Genomic DNA, 21298 nt, shown 5'->3' with positions numbered 1-21298 from the left:
CCCCGCGAGGGGCGCGCGGAGAGCAGGTGTGTCCGCGGCGGGAGGGCGGCACGTGTGTGTGCGTGCGTGACACGGCGCGGGGCGCGAGCGGGACGGGGACGGGGCCTGCGGCAACCCACGGGGCGGGGGTAGGGTGGGCCGGCTGCAGGGCGTGCCGCTGCCCCCGCTCGGCCCCTCCTGTGTCAGAGCCACGCGTTGCGCTGACAGCCCGGCCCAGCTGCCCTGTGCTTCACATCGCGCCCCGGGACCAGCGCACTGCTCTGCCCTCGGCACCGGGCGGGTGTCTTGCTGATGGATGAAGGATGGTCAGCGGGTCGAGGGAGGTGATCCTGCCCGTCTGCTGTGCTCTCGTGAGACCCCAGCTAGAGTACGGTGTCCAGCTCTGGAGCCCCCAACATAAGGAGGGTGTGGAGCTGTTGGAGTGAGTCCCAGAGGAGGCCACTGAGATGATGAGAGGGTTGGAGCACCTCTCCTATGGAGACAGGCTGAGAAAGCTGGGTTGTTCAGCCTGGAGAAGAGGATGCTCTGCGGAGACCTTACAGAGGCTTCCAGTGCCTAAGGGGGCTGACAAGAAATCTGGAGAGGGGCTTTTTAGAAGAGCATGTAGAGATAGGACAAGGGGAATGGCTTTAAACTGAAAGAGGGTAGACTTCAATTAGACATTAGGGAAAAATTCTTCACAGTGAGGGTGCTGAGACACTGGCACAGGTTGCCCAGAGGAGCTGTGGCTGCCCCATCCCTGGCAGTGTTCAAGGCCAGGTTGGACAGGGCTTTGAGCAACCTGGTCTAGTGGAAGGTGTCCCTGCCTGTGGCAGGAGGATTGGAACTGGATGAGCTTTAAGGTCCCTTCCAACTCAAACCATTCTGTGATTCTATGATTCTGTTGGCAGTGACAGCCACAGATGTACACCCTCAGTACCTTGTGCTCTGTCTCCAATATGGTGGAGACAGCCACTCTCCATCAGACATGGCCAAGGCGGCAACTGCCAAGTCTCTGCTTCCCATGCCTTGTTTTAAGGGCGACGCCATTCCGCCCTGACGCTGTGCTGCCGTTCTGGCAGCTCTGCAGCTTGCTGCTTTTGGATCATGTCTCCTTACCCTCGTGGCAGGCGGCTGCATTGCCCCTTCTGGGTACTGAAAAGAAATCCCCTGGCTTCTCTCTGTTTCTGAAGGCGAGGCCCTGCACCTGCACATGGCTGGCTGCAGGAGTGGCTGTGCTGCGGTATCCTTGTCTGTGTGGTCTTCTTTCATGCTTTAGGCATGGTTTTTCTTGTTGGCATCTATAAAAGCAGCAGAGGTTGTTCCCTGGAGGTGTTTTGATGACAAGTCCTGTTTACTTCAGGTTTTTGCATGTCTTCAGCCTTTGCTTTGTGCTTCGGTTTTGCCCCGGTGCTCACAGGCATGGTGTGGATGTTGGATGGAAAAGGGTGTGTTGGCTGGGGAGGAGAGAGCCACTGAAACTTGATATGAGAAACAAGCATTCCTTATCTGAGGGGCTCAGCTAGCCTCTCTATTTCTGCTGGAAAAATGCTGCTGTAGCTTTTAAAGCTACAGCACAGGTTTGGGGCAAACCTTTTGATTTGCATGGTTCAAGCTATTCTCCCTCTTTAGCTAACGCTTCAGACCCAGCAGGTTCAGAAAGGTGAAAGGAGTTGACTGCATTCACTTCTTTTTCTTTCCAGAATCGTCTTTGTGCATTTTCTTGCCTTTACAAGTGCAAGTCCTGCACTACCAGACTATCATTGTGTTGTTAATAGGGCTGAGATGGTGCCACCCCCAGCACTCCCCCAGGGACACAGCAGGCATCATCCGCTCTGGTGCTGGCACATGAGGGGGCCTACTTGTGCTCCTGGCTATCACTGATGCGCTGGAGAGGATCCTGGCATGGGCCGTGCACAGCCTCATTGTCCTTTGTGCAAATGGTTCAGCAGTTTAATTCCCTGTGAGTTGCCATTTCACTATAGATTGTGGCTGTGACTGACAGCAGTAGGGTAGAGCTCACTGGATCCATCTTCCTATGTATCACAGGAAATGCAGAAGCAGATATTATTTTGCTGACGTCCATCCTTCTGCCAGCGCAGGAGAGAAGAGCAAGGACTTTGCACTGGGTTTTGCTGTCTCTCCTGCTATGCAGCAGATCTGACGTGCATCAGGGAGCAGGGACTGTAACAGCGATGTCCATCAAGGTACAGCAGGAAGGTTAGCTGGGCAGAGAGCAGGGCTTTCGGTGCCTCGGGCAGGTGGTGTGGAGGACACAGCAGTGCTGGGGGGGAGCAGGGGGGCCATTGTCAGCTGGGCAGGTTGGCAGAGAGCTGCTGCCTTCAGCTCCCAGGATCAGCAGGGCCTGAGGAGAAGGTCCTTAAAGGGAGCCTTGCTGGGAGCATTGGAGGAAGGTGAGTGGCTGGTCCCAGGGAGGTGGGCTGCGGTGGGGGTCTGCTCTGCCTGTTGCTGCCTCTGGCTTCCTGTGTGCAAGTTACAGGCAGGTCCCATGCAGATCAAAGCTTGATGGAAAGTATCCTGGGTTTACAGTTTTGTGGTCATCTGCCTGTGGGAGGTTTCACCAGGACAAGCAGGTGAAACTGCCGGTATGCTGTGCTGAGAGAAGGCTAAACCCCACCTTTAATCCCTGTTTTCTTCCCCCATCGTTTGCCAGTGCAGAGCAAGAGTGCTCCAGCGAGCAGCAGCTCTGGGCTGCATTTGCTGGGGGAGCCTTTTGTGGTTGTGCCCCCTGTTTTATACTGATGAATGCTTTTAGCACCGTTGCAAACCACTCTGTTTTGTTTCCCTGCCAGCCTGCTCGGCTGTTCCCACTCGGGCGCTGCAGGGCTGGTCTGCCGGGCTGGCAGGGCTCTCCTGGCTTCCTCTGCCTTGTCAGCCACTCCCCATAGCTGCAGATGAATTGCACGAAACCTGCCTTTCTTTTAATGCCCTTCCCCAGCAGCGCTGAGCCTGCTGGAGGAGCAGTGGGAGAGCCCAGGGAAGGGGCTGCTGGTTGTCTGGGAGACCCGGGAATGGTGAGAACGGGAGCAGGCTGTGCGCAGCAGTGGGTTGCGCAGCGCCTGCGGGATCTGCAGGAGGAGCTGACAGTCAGCATGGGAATGTCCTTGGAGATCTGGTGGAAGTCCCTCCGTGACCTCACCATCCTCAGCCCGACCTTTTTAGTGTGCTAAGAAGGATTGAAAGCCTTCTCTAGGTAGAGGACAGGGTTCAAGCAGCCTGTTAGGTGCCTCCTGCAGGACACAGACACACGCAGCACATGTTGACTGCTTTCTTATTTTATTTTCATATTTTTAATACTAGCTAGTTGTGTGATTCTGTTTTGGAAAGTAACCAGGGATTGGTTTTGGTTTAAATGAAGAAGTTCACCTCAGTCAACAGCATGGCTCCCTGCCTCTGCTCTGAGTCACCTTTGCTGCCTTGGAGCTTCTCTTGGTGGCATGGAGGGGCTGAGAAAGCCTTGGGAGAGCAAGCAACGTTTCTCTCTTGTTGTCATCAGCAGAGGCATTAAGTCATTTCTTGCTCCAAGGCTGTATTCTGTCTTCTGTCACTCCAGTGCAAAAGGTTCAGTTATGCTGAACACAGTTCTTGATGGCAGGTTGATGTTGCTGTACCTGAAGGTGAAGTTTGTGGAGGTAAAGCAAGGAGACCCAGTGCCAAGTTTACAGAGCTGGTGGTTAAAATTAGAGGCTGGATCAGAGGTTGTCATCTTTAAGAAAAGAGAGGGATGCAGCTGAGGTCTCAGCAATGGCCCCTGCAAGCACGGTCAGCCATTTTAGCTGGGGGAGCCAGGCTCTGGTAGAGCAGGAGAGGAGAAACATATGTAGGGGAAGCTCTGCTCGTGTACTGTGACCTCTCTGAAACACAAAACCCCACTCACCTTGCCCTTCTGAAAGTTTTCATGATGTGATTACGAATTGGCCTTACCTTTCTTTAGCACTACCGAAGGGGAATTCTCTTTATTCAGGGAAGACCAAGCAGATTTCTTAATATTGCTCTGAACACCTGCTGAAATGGGGAACTCGTGGGCAGCTGGGCTCAGGCTTCCTCCATCCCTCCTGGCAGCCCAAACTCAGGCTCTGTCAATGGTAAGGCAGCAAACCCTGCCGCTAATTTGGGGTTAACCCACGAGTCCAGTCAGAGCTGAAATGTGGTTTCCCTGCCACCTGCAGCCAGCTATACGGGTCTTCATTTCTTCAACCTTATGTCACTGTATGATTTTTAGCATGCACAGTGTTCCGGCCCAGAAACAGATGGGTTTTCAGCATCCGTAGGATCTCGTGCATCCAACTTGTGAACTGCTTTGCACCAGCAAGTCCCATGGGATCCATACTGTCTTACAGGGGTTTGATTCACTTTTGGTAGCTTCTGCATCACCTCTGCAAAGTTGCTTTCATTGTGCTGCTCATTTCCTATGTGCCTCTGAGTTAAATGTTTTAATATTTTGAGGTTATTTTGTTTGAGGGTCGCTTAACCTTAGTTTCCCTGTGCTAGGAGGGAGCTGTGACTCCAGCCTGTTGGACCCTGGTTTCCTACCTCTGGGGAGATGCACAACTCCTTTAATGAGAAGAGTTCATTTGGAAAGGCACGTCTCGGCATGCCCTACCCCCACATCCTTGTGTGCATTGCCTGCATGAAATAGCATGGGAGGGAGTTCCTCTGACTCACTTACTTGGAAGACCAACAGCGTGGCTGAGCTTTCACTTGCATTTCCTAACTCTTGAGTGTTAGAAATATCCTGGAGAGGAGCTGGTGAAGTTTTGAGCTCAGTGGCTGCAGGTGCTCTTTGACTGGGGACTGACGATGCTGCTCTTGGTGCCCACAGTCCCCAGTCAAAGAGCATCTGCACCCCTCAGGGCAGGGATGGGAACAGCCCATAAATTTAGAAGAGCTGGATCAGTTTTCTGTGTCTCCCCAAGTTGGATCTCCTTCAGGATAAGGAGATAAAATCTCCTGAGATAAAGCCCTGTCAGTGCTTGTTAGTCTAAGTACATCATAAACATATACATACTTCCATATGCATTGCAGCTCAGCTTTGGAGGTCCTGTGTTGTCAGGGTGACAGGCTTTGCTGGTGGGATGGGTTGGCTTCTGTGTGGTTTAAGTTCAGGTGGGCACTGAAAGTGATGAAGTTTCACTGGGGAGACCTTGTGAAGGGAGTGAATGGATAGCCTGAAGTAGACCCAATATTTGATTATCTGCTTGTTCACTTAATCAGTTTAGCAGTAGTGAACAAGTCTCAAAAAGATAATATTGGCAAGGAAAGGTTGGTTTTAAATACCAGGATTATGTTACTTTTTTGTATCGCTCTCTGTGCTGCAGAAGTGTGCAGCCAACACTTTCATCTACAACGAGAGCAGTTTTAAATAATGTTATTTTTTATTTTATGTTTTTCCCCTTTTGCTTTGGAAGTTGAGTTTGGTTTTGGCTGTGGGAGGGATTAACAGCTGAAAGACTGGCTTGTTTCTTGCAAGATGAAAGGTTGGACTTTCATTGTAAGCTATCACCTTGGGTGCTTTTGTTACGAACCCTGCAGAGGCAGTTTTTTTGGTATTTACACCCCCATATAGACATTGCAACATTCCTGTTGCTTCTGAAAGAGTGGCTTCTATCTGAATATATGTTTCTTACAGCTGCTGTTCCTCTGGCAACCCAGTCACGGAGCTTGAGCAGGGACCTCAGTTGTCCAAAGCTTCCTTCCCCAAAGTAGCTTTTGCATAGGCAAATGATATTACCTCTCTGCACTGTCACTCCTCCTTTATGGCCAATCATGGTGATTTCTTACTGTATGGAGGGTAGCTGAGGTGGGTTGTACCAATGAGAAATGCTGTGCAAGCTCTTGAGTACAGCTGTAGTTTGCAGTTTGTTAATCTCTGTCCAGAACATGATGAATGCTTTTGCGAGAAAGTCAGCTTGTACCTATGGGAGCTCAGGAGCCAGAGGGCAGCTGTTCAGATGGAGATCAGGTGAAGAGTTACCAGCCTTGGAGTGGAGCACCTCTGCATCATGATGGTGCTGGAGTGCTTGGTGCAGTACATATTGATCAGGGAGTGCTGCTCTCTGTAAATGTGGCTGCAGCATGGCCAGGATCTGCTATATAGAATCATAGCATCAACTAGGTTGAATGGGGTAGACATCATGATTTTGCCTTACAAATGCTGTACTCCTGATGGGCTGCTGCTCTGAACAGTTTCTGATAGAGCTTGTGAATGAAACAAGCAAGAGGCTGGCTGGAAAAACATCCTTCAGCTTTGCTGGTGCGTACCAGGCAAGCAGCATACTGCAGGAACCATGAGTCTTTGTTCTGGTTGCCTTCTAAGACCGCATTGGTGGTGACTACCAGTCATCACAAGAATCATAACAATATGGCCTCTTGTCCACAAAGCATGCATGGGAGACCACAAGGAGTTGTAGAGTGTTAGCTCACATTTGCTAGCTTCTGGACCACCAAAGGTTTCAGCCTAACCAGAGTCTCCTTGGAGATACCAGTACCATGGTCCTGTTGTGAAGCTCCTCTTGCTGTATATCTGATGCAACTTGCTGTGTTCCTCTGCAGGAAGGAGCACTGGAAGCTACTAGGCAACCTGAAGACCACAGTGGAAGGTTTGGTGTCCACCAGCAACCCAAATGTCTGGTCCAAGTATGGTGGCTTGGAACGGCTCTGCAGAGATATGCATAGCATCCTCTATCATGGGCTCATCCATGACAAGGTAGGGTTCTGTCCTGCCAGCACTGCTGTCTGTCTGTAGAAGCTTTGATGCCTGTCATGAGCAAGTGGGGCTGTCCTGACTGCTGCAGCTCACTTCAGTGCTCCTAGCATGGAGTGGATACAATGCTTGTAGCAGTGTGGGAAATGCTTGAAGCTGGAACTGAGCTTGCCTGGCAAGTGCTGTGGTTGTCAGAGGGACCTGAGTGCGTGTTCTTTCTATCTCATCCACCTTTGACATAGTTTTTCTAAGTACCTGTGCCCCCTGCACTGAGGTCAGCCCCTCTCTCCTTTCCTCCTGCTGCAGCCAAGTGATAAAGTTGCATTTGTGATGAGTTGGCCCCATATTGTCTGCACTTGGACAACTCTGCAGCGAAGTCTGGCAAGAGAAACCTTGCATCTTTACTGTTTCTGGTTAGCTGTGTTAGTAGCAGGAACTAACTGGCAGCCAAATCCTCTCTTCATGTGAATGGGATCTCTTTCCAGGCTCTTGTGCCTTGCAGTTACTCACCCAGCCGTTCCCCCTTTCATGGCTGCTTGGAAGAACTTCTCTTTCCCACTTGTGTGCAGAGGCCTGAAGATCTCCCTTTCAGCTTAAAATTACCAGCACAATTAATTTACAATGGAGGGTTGAAGCAAGTCTGCAGGGCATGCCCGGGGGCAGGCTTCTCATCGTGGCTCTGGAGCCCAGAGAGCAATGCAGGCGAGAGAGGGATGCAGAGGAGCCCCAGGCAGCTTGCATGGGCCAGGAGCAGGAAAACCACACCTCTGCAGTGCTGCACCCAAGCTAATAAGCCTCCGGGAAGAGCCAGACTGGCATGTCATCCCAGCAGAGTGCTTTCCTCCCTGGATTCATTAAGTTTGCAGTCAGCATTCTTTACAGTGCCTCTCTGATCCCGTTAGTCCCCAGGGAATAGGAGCTTCTTTGAGAGATCCACAGAGAGAGAGGCTACTTTTCACGTCTGAGGCGTGCAGTGCTCCCTTCTGATAGATGTGCTATTAATAGGCTTCAGGAAGTGAGACTTAAATTATTTGTACTTGTCTGACTATTGGTAACAGTTCATGCCAGACCTGCAAAGCAGGATGGTGGTGTCTTCTTCAATCCTTTTCAGGTAAGCAAAGGCAGCTCTTTCTCTTAGAAATGTCTCCCCTGTCTGGACACCTGCAGCACCAGTCAAGCTATATAAGCTGCAAAGGGAGGCACATAAATACAGCTTCCTAACAGCAGTTTGCTCATAGTTGCTCCAGCAAAACAATTCATTTTGCTTATTATTTCATCAGCTTTTTTGGAAAAACCCATATGTACGTGCTGAGAGAATGCAAGAGTTTTTAAACTTTTAAGTGAATTTTACCTACCTGTTAAAAAAAAAAAACAAACAACACCCTATTCAATCTAGAGGACTAAAATTGCCATATTAGTTCTCTAGTCTTAAAAAACCAAACCAACATCTCTCCCCCCAGCCAAATAAACCACAAAACAGAGCCCATTCCTCTGCTGCTTGTGAAAGAGGAAATGAAGATGGAAGAAAAAAAATTCAGTCTTTTGGTGAACAGAGATATTTTGGGGGTGTGTTTACACCCTATGGGGTGGTGAGGGAAACAGCAACTCTGCTGCAGTTCCTCTTTGATGGTGAGAATAACTAAGAACAAAATAATCCATCGTTTGAATAAAGCTGAGGCAAGCAGAAGCAGAGAGTTGATAGAAGTGCAAATTTCCTACCTGGGATGCTCAGCTGTGCTGGTGTCCTCAGTGGAGGTTTGCATCTGAAAACAGCAATGGTTGCTGGTTTTGCTGGGATGTGTTTGCCTATTTTCTGACTCATCTTGCCAGGTTTAGGGGCTGTCCTCTGTGGCAAGGGGCTAATGGGAGATGTTGTCATTTAAGTGGGACTTGGCTGGTGGTATCTAACTGTGCCTGTCCTGCGCAGGTGTGCTGCAGACAGGATTACTGGCAGTTTGTGAAGGACATTCGCTGGCTGAGTCCTGGCTCTGCTCATCACCTGGAGAAGGTGGGTTCTGGTGGGGTGGCTTTGTGTGCCCAGCAGGGGTGGGATTGGGTAGCTGTGCTGCAACCCTCACTGCTGGGATAGCAGCGCCTTAGCTGCTGGCCTGCTGGGAGTAAAGCAGTCCCATGGTTTGTGGAGGCTGAGGCAGCCTTGTGTTTGTGTACAAGCCACGTCCCAGGAACTCGACATGGCTTGGACTGAGACAATTGGCTGCTTATTTCTCCCGAGCCAATCTCCAGCTCGGTTTGGCCGGGTACAGTAGGCATCGCCAAGGGAACCAGCACAAGCGGCACTTGTGTGTACGCAGGGGTGATTCGTGTGTCTGTGCAGATCTCTTACAGTCTAGCTCTTCAAGCTGCAGCAGCTCAGGCATTGCCATAACCTTCCACAGTTAATGTGTCAGCAAGAGCATAACCATCACCACTGGGGTCAGGTTGGATTTGGGAGTGTGGGGTCCCTTTAGGTCAGGGACGAGGCACATGTGTGGGAAAACATGCAAGAGAAATTTATATTGCTGGTGGCTGTCAGAGGACTTTGGTCGCTGGCTGACCTTTGAAGCGTTGCTCCTGCCTGGTGCTTTGCCGCCCTGGTGGCAGAGGAGCTGCTGGGATGTGTCCTCCTTCCCGCTGACAGTGACCAGTGCTGCTCCAGTGCTTATCTTAACCTGTGCCTGGTGTCCCTTTCCAGTTCATCAGCCTGCAGGAGAGCAGCCAGCCTGGCCCTGAGGGCCCGGGGGAGCAGGCCATCGCACAGCTGTGGCTGCAGCACAGCCTGCAGTGCCACTGCCTGTCAGCACAGCTGAGACCGCTCCTGGGGAACCGGCAGTACATCAGGAAATTCTATGCAGGTAAAGAGAAATGGGCCTTTTCCTTCTTATTAGGAAAATATCTAGCTTGTGGTATTTCCAAGCCACATTGGAGTGAGTGGGATGGCAGAAAAGCTGGTTTGAATGTGAGGAACTGACACTATCAAACCACACAGATGAGAGGGACCTCTCCAAGCAGCAGTTTTCTCTCCTCAGACACTGCCTTCCTGCTCAGTGACGCACATGTCACGGCCATGCTGCAGTGCCTGGAGGCTGTCGAGCAGAACAACCCCAGGCTTCTAGCTCAGATCGACACCTCCATGGTGAGTTGAGGTCCTGTCTTTTACATCCGGTTTTCCCCAGATGCTGGCTGGCTGTGGCTGCTTGTGCGAGGTCTTATTTGGGACACATGTAGCCCTTGGACAAGGGGCTGGACTTGGAAATAGCCGAAGTTGCTCCAAAAGGGGAGGAGAGCAGTGATCTTATCCCTGCACTGCCTGTGTGAGCCTGGCAGGGGTTGGGGTGGTGGAGGTGACTTTGTGGAGCCTGTGTAGTGGGGCACCTTGGTTCTGGCTGGCATCGAGGATTTGAGTATTAGGACCTGAGGACTGGTTCCTTCTAAGAGGCACTTCTGAAGCCCTCTCCAATAGTCCCAGGCTTCAGGGCCAGTGACAGAGCTGCCTGGTTGTGAGGGACAGCCACCGTCCGAGGCACAAGCAGCAGTCCAGGACACCTGGGTGCCCATTCCTGCTGGTGATGCCAGTCACCCCCTGTGCAGCCCCACACCATCTTACTCCTCCCCAGACAATGGGAACAACAGCTGCTTTCTTTGCACAGAGCTCCCCACAGGAGAGCACTTAATGAGGCTCCATTAAATGGGAGCTGTGTTCTTTCAGCTGGCCGGCACGTCACTGCCATCCCTGTGCGCATCAGGTCCTTCTGCTGGTACAAGAGAGATGTGTGACCACAACTCTGAAGAACATGAGAGCCGCCTGTCTGGGGCGCTGGGCTGCCTGGATCATTTCGCTGAGAGCCTGGTAATTTCCCAAAGGGAGCCTGCCATGTAACTGCAAACAAAGAGCCGCTTCCCTTCTACACTTCTGTTTTTCCCTCCCCATCCTCCTGCCCTCAGGGCTTCCACATCCTTGCTGGCTGATGACCACTAGCAAGTTGATTCCTTTCCCTTACTGCTTTGATGTGTAAATGCCCTGTAAATGCTAATTTATTAATGATGCCACCTCTCTTCAGCTTACCAGGAAGAGTGATGGTCCACCTCCAGTGACCAAGAGTCAGAGCCTGACTGCCCTTCCCGCATCCCCATACATCCCGGTTGCAGGCTGCATGCAGCAGCGCTGCTTTGGGTCTGCCTCCAGCCTCTACTCTCCAGCCTCCTCTGGCCTCTCAGGTAACGAGGGTGGGCTGGGAAGCTCAGGATAGACCCAGAAAAGACTTTACTTTTTATTTCTGCTCTTGGATTCATTGTGGTGGATGGGTGCAAGAAGATGTCTGCCTGCAATGAGAGGGAGATCCCTGGTGAGAATGGGCTCATGGTGTGTGGATATGCTGGCGTGAAGCCATAGGGTGGTCTGCTTGTGCCAGGGTATGTGACATCCTGCTCCTGATTCTGTCCAGACAGGAAATCAGTGAGCAACTCCATCAGCTCCAGTGCCAGCCAGCCCCAGGAATGCTGCCCATCCACCCGGTCTTCCTCCTTCAGTGAGGGCAGGTCCCCTCTGGAGCAGCCCAGCTCTGTCACCCACTTCAATGTACCCTCACCCAAAGACCCCTTCTCTCCAGCCAGTGAGATGAGCTCCAGCACCACCAGCCAGAGTGAGGACACTTGGATGGGGAGTCAGGATGATCCTCAGAGCGATGTTAATGATGGGCCAGAGTACCTGGCCATTGGAAACTCGGGGCGCCAGGGCCGAGCATGCAGCAGTGCTAGCACCAACAGCACCAAGAGCAGTAGCTCCAAACTCTTCTCCTCCAGCAGCTCCCAGAAGCTGGACTCGGTCTCATCCCTGGGGGAGCAGGGGGCAAGCGGAGGTGGAAGCAGGGGCTTGAGCCTGTTGCGCCGGTCCAGCTTCTCAGAAGGACAGTCGTCAGCTACACAGGGCATCCTCAAGAAGAGCCACGTGCGCTCACACTCTGACACCAATGTGGCTTCGGGGAAGTTGCACGGTAATGGGGGAGCTTTTCTGGGACTGCTTTGGGGTATGGGAGTCCCTTTTACTGGGAGGCTCATGCTGGCCACCCCTTTGACACCATGGATCTGGTTGGTGAGGGGAACAGTGTGCAAGTGGTTGGTAAATTGGTCTTTGCCCTTACTTTCCTGCACTGCACTGGAATGATGGGCTGACCTTTTGATCCCCAGAATGCCCTGGGGTAGTCTGTTATTGGTATTAGCAGCTTTTACCAAAAGCTTAGAAAATGCCAGCAATGCCATGGCATTAACTGTCCTGTTTCCCCACTGGCCTTGCCTGACTGGGGCATGGGGCCATGGTTGGCAGGGCACTGAGCTGGGGCTTGGGCTCATCCTTCTGGTAACGTGCTGGGTCCTCCTGTGCTCTTGAGTGGATGAATGCATGGTGGGGGTGGAAAGGATGTGAGAGGACAACCAGTTTGTGGGAGTCTGCCCCACTGGTGCTGCCTTCATGGGAGAAGTGCAGGTCCTTGCTGAGTAGTAACCAGTCTGTCTCTGTTTTTTCTCCCTTAATGCTGCCCTCCTCCTTCTCTGTCTGCCCAGGAGGCCTCAGGGATATCACCATTATAATAGAAGATCCAGTGGCAGGTTTGGGAGCCAGTGTAACAGCCCTTCATTAGTGATCATTGCATCAAGTTCAGGATTTCCATCAATCCATTAGTGCTCATTTAGAAAACAAAAAAAAAAATCTTTCTTTTCTGTGTCCCAGCTGATGCTTTGAAGCACAGTCAGGTTTATGCATGTGACCTGACTAAAGATCCTAGCTTGGATTTTGGGAGCAGTGGGCCAGACTCAGAAGGGCGCCCAGCTCCCCTGCATGGTGTAACAGAGTGCTGGCCACTAAGTCCCTGAGATGCATCCCCTGCCCTTCCCTCTATCCTATTGCCTTGGGAGCCAGGAGAGGTTTCATCTCTCACTTGGCAAGTAAGGGCTGGCAGCTAAGGAGGCCTGAACATCTTATTTTTCTTTTCATTTAGTGGGTCTGTGGTATGGGGAGCTTTGATGTTGGCTGAGGTCAGCCACATACCAGTCAACTGTGTTTGCACCCTCAGCCAGGACAGGACTCCAGCTGATCTGCTGAGCTTGGGGCAGGTTTTCCACCAAGCAGAGTTGCTGGGGTACTGCCATCCCTTTGCCCCACATGCAGAGTCAGGAGCTCCAGAAAATGGGCTGTTTTCTTTTGTACTCTGCTGAACAGCAGCATTGGGTTTGTCAAGCTCACAGCTGGTGCTGAGTGCTCTTGCAGCTGCAAAGGCTCCTTCTTGGCAGTGGTGGGCATTCAGACACATGTCCAGCCCTGTGTCCTGCTCCAGCAGAGGATTCTGAGCACTGCATCACTTTACCCTTCAGCAGTAGGCTCTGTTGTACGTGGCATCCCCCAGGCTGGTGATCACGAGGTGGTTTCTGTGCTGGTTTTCAGCAAGGTTGAGGTGACAGCAGGATACTCTGCCAGGGCTGCAGTGATTAGCTATGGGACCCTCCCACGCCAGCAGGCTTCCTTTGTCACCCAGCCTGTCCAGTGGGTTAGTCCCAGGGCGATCCTGATGGCTGCTTCATGGTCTTTGCAGATGCTGGTGTTGGTGGGCTCAGGAGCCTGCAGCCACATCAGGGTTATGGAACAAAGCTGGGAACAAAGAGCAGTAGGAGGCTGAGAGGATGGGATTGCCCTTCTGTTTTGCTCAGCATTTCAGGATATCAGCCAGCACCTACCCTTGTGTCCACACCCGCGTGCTCCTGTCCTGCTCCAGTCAGGGTGTTTTCAGTCTCCTTCAGCAGTCCTTTGTCATCCAGCTGCTCTATCCAGGTGCTCCCTGGGACTGTGGGTCTCCATAGAGTACCATCCATTGCTGGTCTCTGGTCACGCCAGCTCGTGACAGTCCCTACCAGCTCAGCCTGGCAGGGAGTTGCACCACGAGTGTGTGCATGGGGCAGTGCCCTGCACACAGCCTGTGCAGGTCACCTGGAGGACTACAGGTGACCAGGGAACCCTGGCTTCTAGTTGGGCAAGAGCATGTCCTTCAGATGCCTCCTTTTAGTTGTTTGGGCTGTTTTGCAGGGCTGGGAGCCCCACAGATCTCTCAGCTCCTCAGGTTTCCCCTTTCTCGTGACTCAGTACCCTGGGGATAGCTCTTTTCTTAAAGGTGCTCCATCAGAAAGAAAGGGCTTGCAAGAGGCACTTGCAAGTGTGTTGTGTCCCCCAGCTCTGCTAGGGAGTAAAGAGAAGGCTGCTCCAGACTTTACTGCTCTGTGGCATCTCATGAGCATCTCACCTTCTTTCTATCCCTCCTCTTCTCCTACTTGAAATGCCTTCTAGTTTTGTCCCCTCCTGGGCTTGCCCATGGCATGGAGCAGAAAGATGTCCCTCTGTGCTTTCCATTCATTTATGCCTGCCCATGAAATGCTGAGCCCCTTTCATTTCACCCTGTGCAGTGGCTGAGCACCTCTGGGATACTGATATGTGCTTGGTGTCTTCTCTTCCAGAGTCCCACGATGATCCAAGTGGAGGGAGAAGGCCGATCTCTGCTTCTACCCAGAGCAGTGAACTGAGCACACCCAGCTCGCTGTACATGGAATACGGTGAGTACAGTCAACCTCATCAGGGGTGCATGCTCCTGGTCAGGCTGCGGTGGCCTCTGCTTTAGGCACTTGCTTATGGGATGCTGGTTGGGCACTGGCAGGGCTCATTAGCAAGGGGATAACAGCAGGTCCCTCCCTAATATGTTTGTCTTTTGCTTTTGTAGACTCTGGACAGTACCTGAGCTCAGGGGAAGGGATGTTCAGAAGACCCTCAGAAGGGCAGTCCCTCATCAGCTACCTCTCTGAGCAGGACTTTGGAAGCTGTGCAGACCTGGAGAAGGTGAGGGAGGCAGCAGCAGTCTGTGCATTGCAGAATGTATCTTACTGCAGGTTCGGTGATACTTTCCTCCGTGGGGAAGATAATGCCATAGTATTTCCTGTTACAGATGTGTGCACAGAACTTCAAGGTTGAGTTCTGTGATGGTGTCTGGCAGCCAGGATCTGCCCATCCAGCATATACACAGCAGCTTTTCAACATGTTAGGGCTCCTCCACGACATATGCTGACTGCCCAGAGTGGATTTATTACACAACCTCTTTGTAGGAGTATTCTGGTGCCCAAGAAGACTTTAGTTTCTAGGTCCTCCTAGAAGAGTCAGGTTTTGTGTGGTTGACAGGGATTAAGGTCTTTCTACCACTCTCCATGAGTAGTAAGTTCTTTGCTGTCATAGGTGGAGACAGGATTTTTACCATGTCTTCCTAGTTTCTCTATGCTACAGCCTTGAATGCTTTTGCTCTTGCCTTGCAGGAGAATGCCCACTTCAGCATCTCAGAGTCCCTGATTGCTGCCATTGAGCTGATGAAATGCAACATGATGAGCCGACAGCTGGAGGAGGAGGAGGAGGAAGACAGCGACAAGGAAATCCAGGAGCTTAAACAAAAGATTCGCATTCGGCGCCAGCAGATCCGCACCAGGCACCTGTACCCTACCTGCCAGGGGATGGGCTCTGACAGTGGGTGATGTGTTTTGGGCTCATCAGTTAGTGGGATGTGGGGTTTCTGTCTGTTGCCTGACCTTATAGCATCCTGCTTTCCTGCCCTTTTGTGGGAAACAGTCATGATTGTGAAGGTGCTGCAGAGATTTGTGAAACTCTGCTGCTATTGAAGAATATAATAGGACTAATAATGTAACACTTGTGTGATGCTGTCACTGAGTTATGGAATGTAATTTGATTTTGAACCCATAGTGTTTTCCAGCCTTGACCTCTGTCCCTCCCTGCCCTGGCCATACCTGGCTATCAACTTGTCACTTAGCTGTCAATGACCCTTCAGACCACTTCCATTGATGGCCTGGCTGTGTTGCATTTCTCCCAGGTCTTGTGGTGACAGATAGCGGGTCCCAGTTCAGCTCCCATGGCTCCATGCGACTCTCTGACTCTGGCTCCGCTGAGGATGTGGAAGAGTACGAGATTCGAGGTAGGAGGGAATGGCTGCTTTGTTCCTTCCATAGGGACAGCTTTCCGCTTGATGTGGTTGTGCTGAGGTCAGCCCTGCTGAAGAATAGCGAATCCCTCTCACTTCAGGATGACTTTTCCCAAACAAGTGGCTGAATTCTCAGCATGAGAAGAGCAACCAGTTTCCCTCATGTGGTGGCATGACTTTCCTTCAAAATCCTCTGTAACCCTCTAGCCTTCAGTGCCTCTGGCTGGTAGGTTTCTGTTTCATTGCCTGGTCCACATAGCGGCTGTCACAGCTAGAGAGAGTTGGGAGAGCTGCCATCCTGCTCCCCTCATCCCCAGGCAGAGAAAGAGCTGTAGCTCTGACTGCGTACCTCTTGGGTGGCAGTAGTGGGTGTTGGTCACATCCTGACCTACAATACCTCAGCTCTGCTCCTGGCAGCTTGGGTGGCTGAGCTTATTGCCCACAGGAGACCTGTTGGGGTCCCTGGGTGTTCCTTTTCTTCAGAGCCTTGTTCATCCTCTGAGGTGGATGACTGACTTCTCAGCAGTACTTTCATCTTACTGACTTTAAAAAGGAGATAAAATCATAGAAGACAGAGCAGTCCACTCTCCAGCTTAAATTTCTTGTCTCTTAACTGTGGATATAGCAAAGCTCTCCATTCAGTCACTAGGGGCTAGATTTTTGTCCTGGTTTTGAAGCCCAAGGAGAGGTGTGTGAATTTAGTTCTGGGCTTCTTGTGTGAGTGCTGCTCTTCTATTTGCCCTTTCTCTTTGGCCTGGCTGAAGCACTGAAGTCAACTATTTTGTCATCACCATGTTATACAGATGGTAATGATGGATCTAACCTGATTCAAATGTCCAAGAACGGCCTCTCAGTGTCAATGGCTTCCTTGTTCTCAGGTAGTACACCGCAGTGCTCCCCTGCAGCACGTGTGTGTTTGTGTGCAAGTTGTGTGTGTGTGCATGTGCACACTGCTCAGAAATCTGCCTGATTTGACTGCAGTGGGGATTGTGAACAGTATCATCCAGATATCACCAAGAGAATCTATGACAGGATGATACAGCAGCATGGAGCAGAGAAGAGGCAGAGGAGCTGTGCTGTGGGCTCCATCCCCCAGCGTGTTTTGCCATACAGTATTTCAGATATACCGAACAAGCCGGCTGTGGTGAAGACCTGTCTTGAGTGGGGTAGGGCTTGGCAGGGAGGTGGTTCTGTAGCTGCTGAAGGCTGAGCCTAGGCTGAACAAGAACAGAGACCTCTGCAGGTGCCTTGGGGAGCATTATCCTGTTTGTCCTGGCAGGGCTGCTGTCCTGTAGCTCTGATCTGAACCACAGCCAAACCTTGCCATCCTGCTCAGATTTGACTTGGAGAAGAATCCTTCCAGAAAGTCCTGGAGAGAGAAGTGGTGAGAGCAGACAGGGCACAGGCAGTTTGTTCACACTGGAGACCTGGACACCGGGATCATGTGCAGCCGGATCTTGCTTACTGTTTTTATTTTTTACAGTACTACATAATCCTTCCAGTATTCTGGCTGCATTTGAATAACCTTCATGTGTCCCCTGTTTGCTTTAGCAAGGGAGCAGCCTACATGAGCTGCTGCTGAACCCTCCTGTCAGTTTATTGGCGCCAACCTGTAGCTCAAGCTGGAGATGCTGGTGCTCAGAGCTTCCCCACCAGCTGTACTGTGTCCTGTGTTTACAGCCCAGGGATTGATCCGTGGGGGGCTCATCCTGGCCTGAAGCTGGCATACAGGGACTAGGGTAATGTCCTTGGGTTTGGGTTTGTTCACGAGCCTTCTGGAGACTATCCCACCTGGTGATAACATTGGCAGTGGAAGCATTTCAGGCAGCTAGCTGGAGGCTTTTGAGGAGTGTCTGCAGTTAAGGTTGGGAAGTGAGTGGTGGCAGCATCCCAGTGAGGTCCCCCATGGGAGCCTGGGGTCAGATTTGGCTCCCTCTGCCATCCCTGAGATGATGCCAGTGCCAAAGTGTGCTGGCTCTTCCTCTCCATAACACTTGGCCCACACTGTGCTGCATGTGCTCCGCTGTTTGCTCATGTTCATCTTAGTCCAGGGCAACACAGCACCTTCTTATGCAGAGCCAAAGGCACCAGGGCATGGCAGGTATGTCTAGCCACTGCCCTACATAGTCAGGAGGCTACGTTTGCCTGAATTCCGTTTTGTGCAGCTAGAAGTCTGTTTGCATGATGTAGATATGTGGACTCCTTAGCATTAGGATGCTTTACTATTCTGTTCTAGCAATGGATGTCAAACGAGGAGGGTCAAGCATCCATGCTGGACTCCTCTAGTGTGAGTCTGTAAATTTATGGGCAGGAGTGGAACTTGCTCCCCTTACTGCCAGGGCAGCCCCACTCTTCCTAAGGGAGCAAATGGCTCTGAGGTGGCACTCTTCAGTCAGCCAGACTGTGATTCCCTTGGCCACAGTGTGTGGTTGGTGCCTGGCCAGGATCAGATGGACTCTGTGTTGGACCATGTACTGGCACTGGTTCATTGGGGTAGGAAAGCTGTGAGCCTGTGTTTGGGGGTGGTAGGGTCACTGCAGACCCCAATGCTAGAGCTCCTTAGAGGTACAAAACAGGAGACCTACTGGGCTGAAGGTGGTGGCATTGGTCTCTGTACTGTCTGACCTATAGTACTTTCCCCTTGCATGTCCTTCTTTCCTTTTCTGTGAGTCCATCTGCAATGAAGCAGTGTTTCTGCCTGCTTCTGCCTACCTTGTACTGCTGGAAAAGTCTCCTGTCCCAGGGTCCTTCCACCATTGAGATAAATTCCCTGTCAGGGTTTAACCTGCCAGAATGAAAGAAAGGATGAGTGATTAAGGTACCTTTGGGTACTGCCTGGCACCCGAGGCTGGCACTGAGGAGGAGTGTGGGGCAGCCCAGGGCTATTGGGGAGCTGCTGGAGGGATGGAGGCAGCAGGACCTCAGGGTCCTCCTGCACCTTACCTTGGACTCCCCTTCCTTGGGAGATGGGTCTGTGGCCTGTGCAGAGCATGTGGCACCCATGGGGCCAGCCCGCTCTCTGCATAGATGCTGACATGTCTCTGGAGTGCTGGATGAGGCTACCAGCCCTGGCTGTGCAGCCACTGAAAAGCTGAGACATGGCCACCATCTGATCTTACAGGTTGCAGTCAAGTAGAGAGAAGTGCTCTGCGTCCAATTCCTAATCCCCTGCAGCATCTATACTGTGTTTAGAGAGCTACTAAACCTTCTTGCTAACCTTGCTGTCCTGCCCTCCTAGCTCCTGTGTGTGTACTGTTTCAGGCCATGTCACTGCTGGGACTTAGGGTGTGACCTGTACCACTCAACTCCCCCAAGCCCCAGGCTCACTGTTTTCACAGCATCTTACCGTGTCTTTCCCTTGAAACTCCCGACAGGTGACTGATTAGACTACACCTCCCCTTGCTGCTCACTGGTAGAAGTTGATGCTGTAGTTATTTCACATGCTCTTGAACAGCTTGATGAGTTTTACAATGAAGCTTTGGTTTGAAATGAGTGTATCACCCTGCCCTGCCCCATCTGCTCCACTTCGTCTGTTTGTGATTCAGGTGCAGACATCAAGAGGAACCCAGACTCCAGCAGGAAGTCCTTTCTCTCCTCAGAGTCCATGTACGTTTGCGGCTTGTGGTGAGACATCTTGGTACCAAGTCCCCTTTCCTGCCCGACTCTGCTCTTCCAAGTGCATCAGCTGCTGTTTTGCACTGGAGTGGGCATTCTTCCTTTCCTCCCTTCTTCCCTCCCTCCCTCCTTTCTTCCCCCCTTCCCTCCCTCTCTCCCTCTCTTTACTTAGCAATGAGGCACTAGGTTCTAGTCTTAAATTTGGTAAGCAGCACCTGGGATGATCAGGATACTCATGAGGTAAGTATGATATGGAGCAGTGTCAGGAGACAGGCCCACACCTCCTAGTAGGTAAGAGGCTGGGGAGAGGACCTGGCATAACCTGGAGCATCTGGACTGGCTGCTGGCTTGCTGCTGGCTCTGAGCCTCCTCTGCCTCTCCCCTTTCAACCGGGATAGCCTGATAGACTACATGGTGCTGACACCTTCTCTCCAACCCTTGTTGCTGTGCTGTGACCCAGAGGTGGAACTGCTGGCACACAGCAGTGCTCACAGACACTGTGCAGTGTGGCAGCAGCTTAAACTTGAAGTGCTCAGTCCTTTCCTGGTACTGCCGTGGGTTGGAGAGGTGGGCGCTATGGGGAGGGGAATCACCACCTGTTCTAAGCACTGCTGCTGTGTTAATGCTCTGAAAGCAAAACCCTAATGGAATGCAGGGACCCCTTTGCTAGCTGGGTAAGATACAAAGCCGTGCCTGTGGTTGGAAGGTTCTTGGGTAGGTTATTACTGGGAGAGCAGTTCTGGCTCTCACTTTGCAGCTTCCCCTGCAAACAGGCACAGATTTTATTAAGTAAGATATGTTTTGCTTGCCTTTCTAAATAATTGTTGTGCCATTAGCCAGCTTCACTCGGGGGCAGCTGCAAAGACAGGAATCAATAACGTATCTCAATTGCAGGCCTGTGTTGCAGTGCAGAAATCAGGTACCGAAGTTGAAGGGAGCATCTTCAGCTTGAGATGGGACTGGCATCAGGGGTTTTGAGGAGGGCACAGCTGTGAGACCCTATCCTAACCACTCCCTTCACTGTCTAGATCCCATTCCTTCCTCAATTCCAACTCGGCGGAGGCTGTGGCCATGGGCTTGCTGAAGCAGTTCGAGGGCATGCAGCTCCCAGCTGCCTCTGAATTGGAGTGGCTGGTCGCCGAGCATGATGCTCCACAGAAGGTAGGGTTGTGAGTATTTGATCTTCCTCAAATCCCTGGCTTCAGCCTACTGCTGAGGGGCTTTGCTAGTGATGCCTTTGTGGAGCTGGAAGAGGGATTTTGTCCAGGCTCTGGGGTTCAGCTTAGTGGGGCTCTGCCACCACAGCCTCCAACAGCAGAGTGCTCACATCCTTGGGGACATCCCTCCTCCAGCCGCTATTCAGCTGGAGCAGCAGCTCGATGCCTGGCAGTTTTCCAGAGGTTTCTGGCAAGCCAGCCAGGTGCATTGCGTTTGCTGTACCTGGCAGGAATCTACCCTCTTCCCTGCTTCTTCCAGCTTCTACCCATCCCCGACTCTCTGCCCATCTCTCCTGATGATGGAGAACATGCTGACATCTACAAGCTGAGGATTCGGGTGCGCGGAAACCTGGAGTGGGCCCCTCCACGACCACAGATCATCTTCAATGTTCACCCAGCCCCAACGTAAGGACCTGTGTGGCCGATGGCTTTCCAGGGTCCTCTGCTTTCCAACCCTTTTCCATTAACATCAAGGTTGATTATCCTCTCCTTCCTACTTGACCATCAGGACTTCCCTGTTCTTAGCCTGATAAATCCACGTTGATCACTACCAGCAGCTGATGCTATGAGGTGGAGCCAGTGCCAGTGGTCAGCGCCTTTGGTGTGCACCAGGGCACAACAGGGCTTTTCCCCTTGGATTTGTTGTCCACATTGGAGTGGCAAAGCATGTGGCCATCTCCTGTCCACCCCTGTGCCAGTGCCCATCCTCTGGTGCCATGTGCCATTAGGGCTGGACTCATGCATGTTGTCTT

At 51.8% G+C, this 21298-nt stretch overlaps 1 protein-coding gene across 2 annotated transcripts in view; it reads left to right on the top strand.

Moving 5' to 3' along the window:
* The window catches only part of RUBCN (rubicon autophagy regulator), a gene marked incomplete at its 5' end in the record, with an annotated part of 31516 nt that overhangs the window by 4933 nt on the left and 5285 nt on the right, over window positions 1–21298 (top strand). Inside the window, 16 exons of one of the 2 annotated variants that reach the window (XM_080622367.1) lie at window positions 6553–6706; window positions 8631–8711; window positions 9396–9555; window positions 9730–9836; window positions 10410–10550; window positions 10762–10918; window positions 11146–11694; window positions 12260–12304; window positions 14198–14293; window positions 14458–14573; window positions 15041–15245; window positions 15607–15708; window positions 16518–16592; window positions 19260–19320; window positions 20358–20490; window positions 20806–20951. In XM_080622367.1, the coding sequence (XP_080478493.1) occupies window positions 6553–6706; window positions 8631–8711; window positions 9396–9555; window positions 9730–9836; window positions 10410–10550; window positions 10762–10918; window positions 11146–11694; window positions 12260–12304; window positions 14198–14293; window positions 14458–14573; window positions 15041–15245; window positions 15607–15708; window positions 16518–16592; window positions 19260–19320; window positions 20358–20490; window positions 20806–20951 (2328 nt within the window). The remainder of the gene's footprint in view (window positions 1–6552; window positions 6707–8630; window positions 8712–9395; window positions 9556–9729; window positions 9837–10409; window positions 10551–10761; window positions 10919–11145; window positions 11695–12259; window positions 12305–14197; window positions 14294–14457; window positions 14574–15040; window positions 15246–15606; window positions 15709–16517; window positions 16593–19259; window positions 19321–20357; window positions 20491–20805; window positions 20952–21298) is intronic. The other variant, XM_080622368.1, reaches the window with a different exon arrangement.

Source organism: Psittacula echo (genome assembly GCF_963264785.1).
Source record: "Psittacula echo genome assembly, chromosome: 7".
NCBI lineage: Eukaryota > Metazoa > Chordata > Aves > Psittaciformes > Psittacidae > Psittacula > Psittacula echo.
Note: the sequence above shows the minus strand (reverse complement) of the source record. Positions and strands in the feature narration are given on the sequence as shown.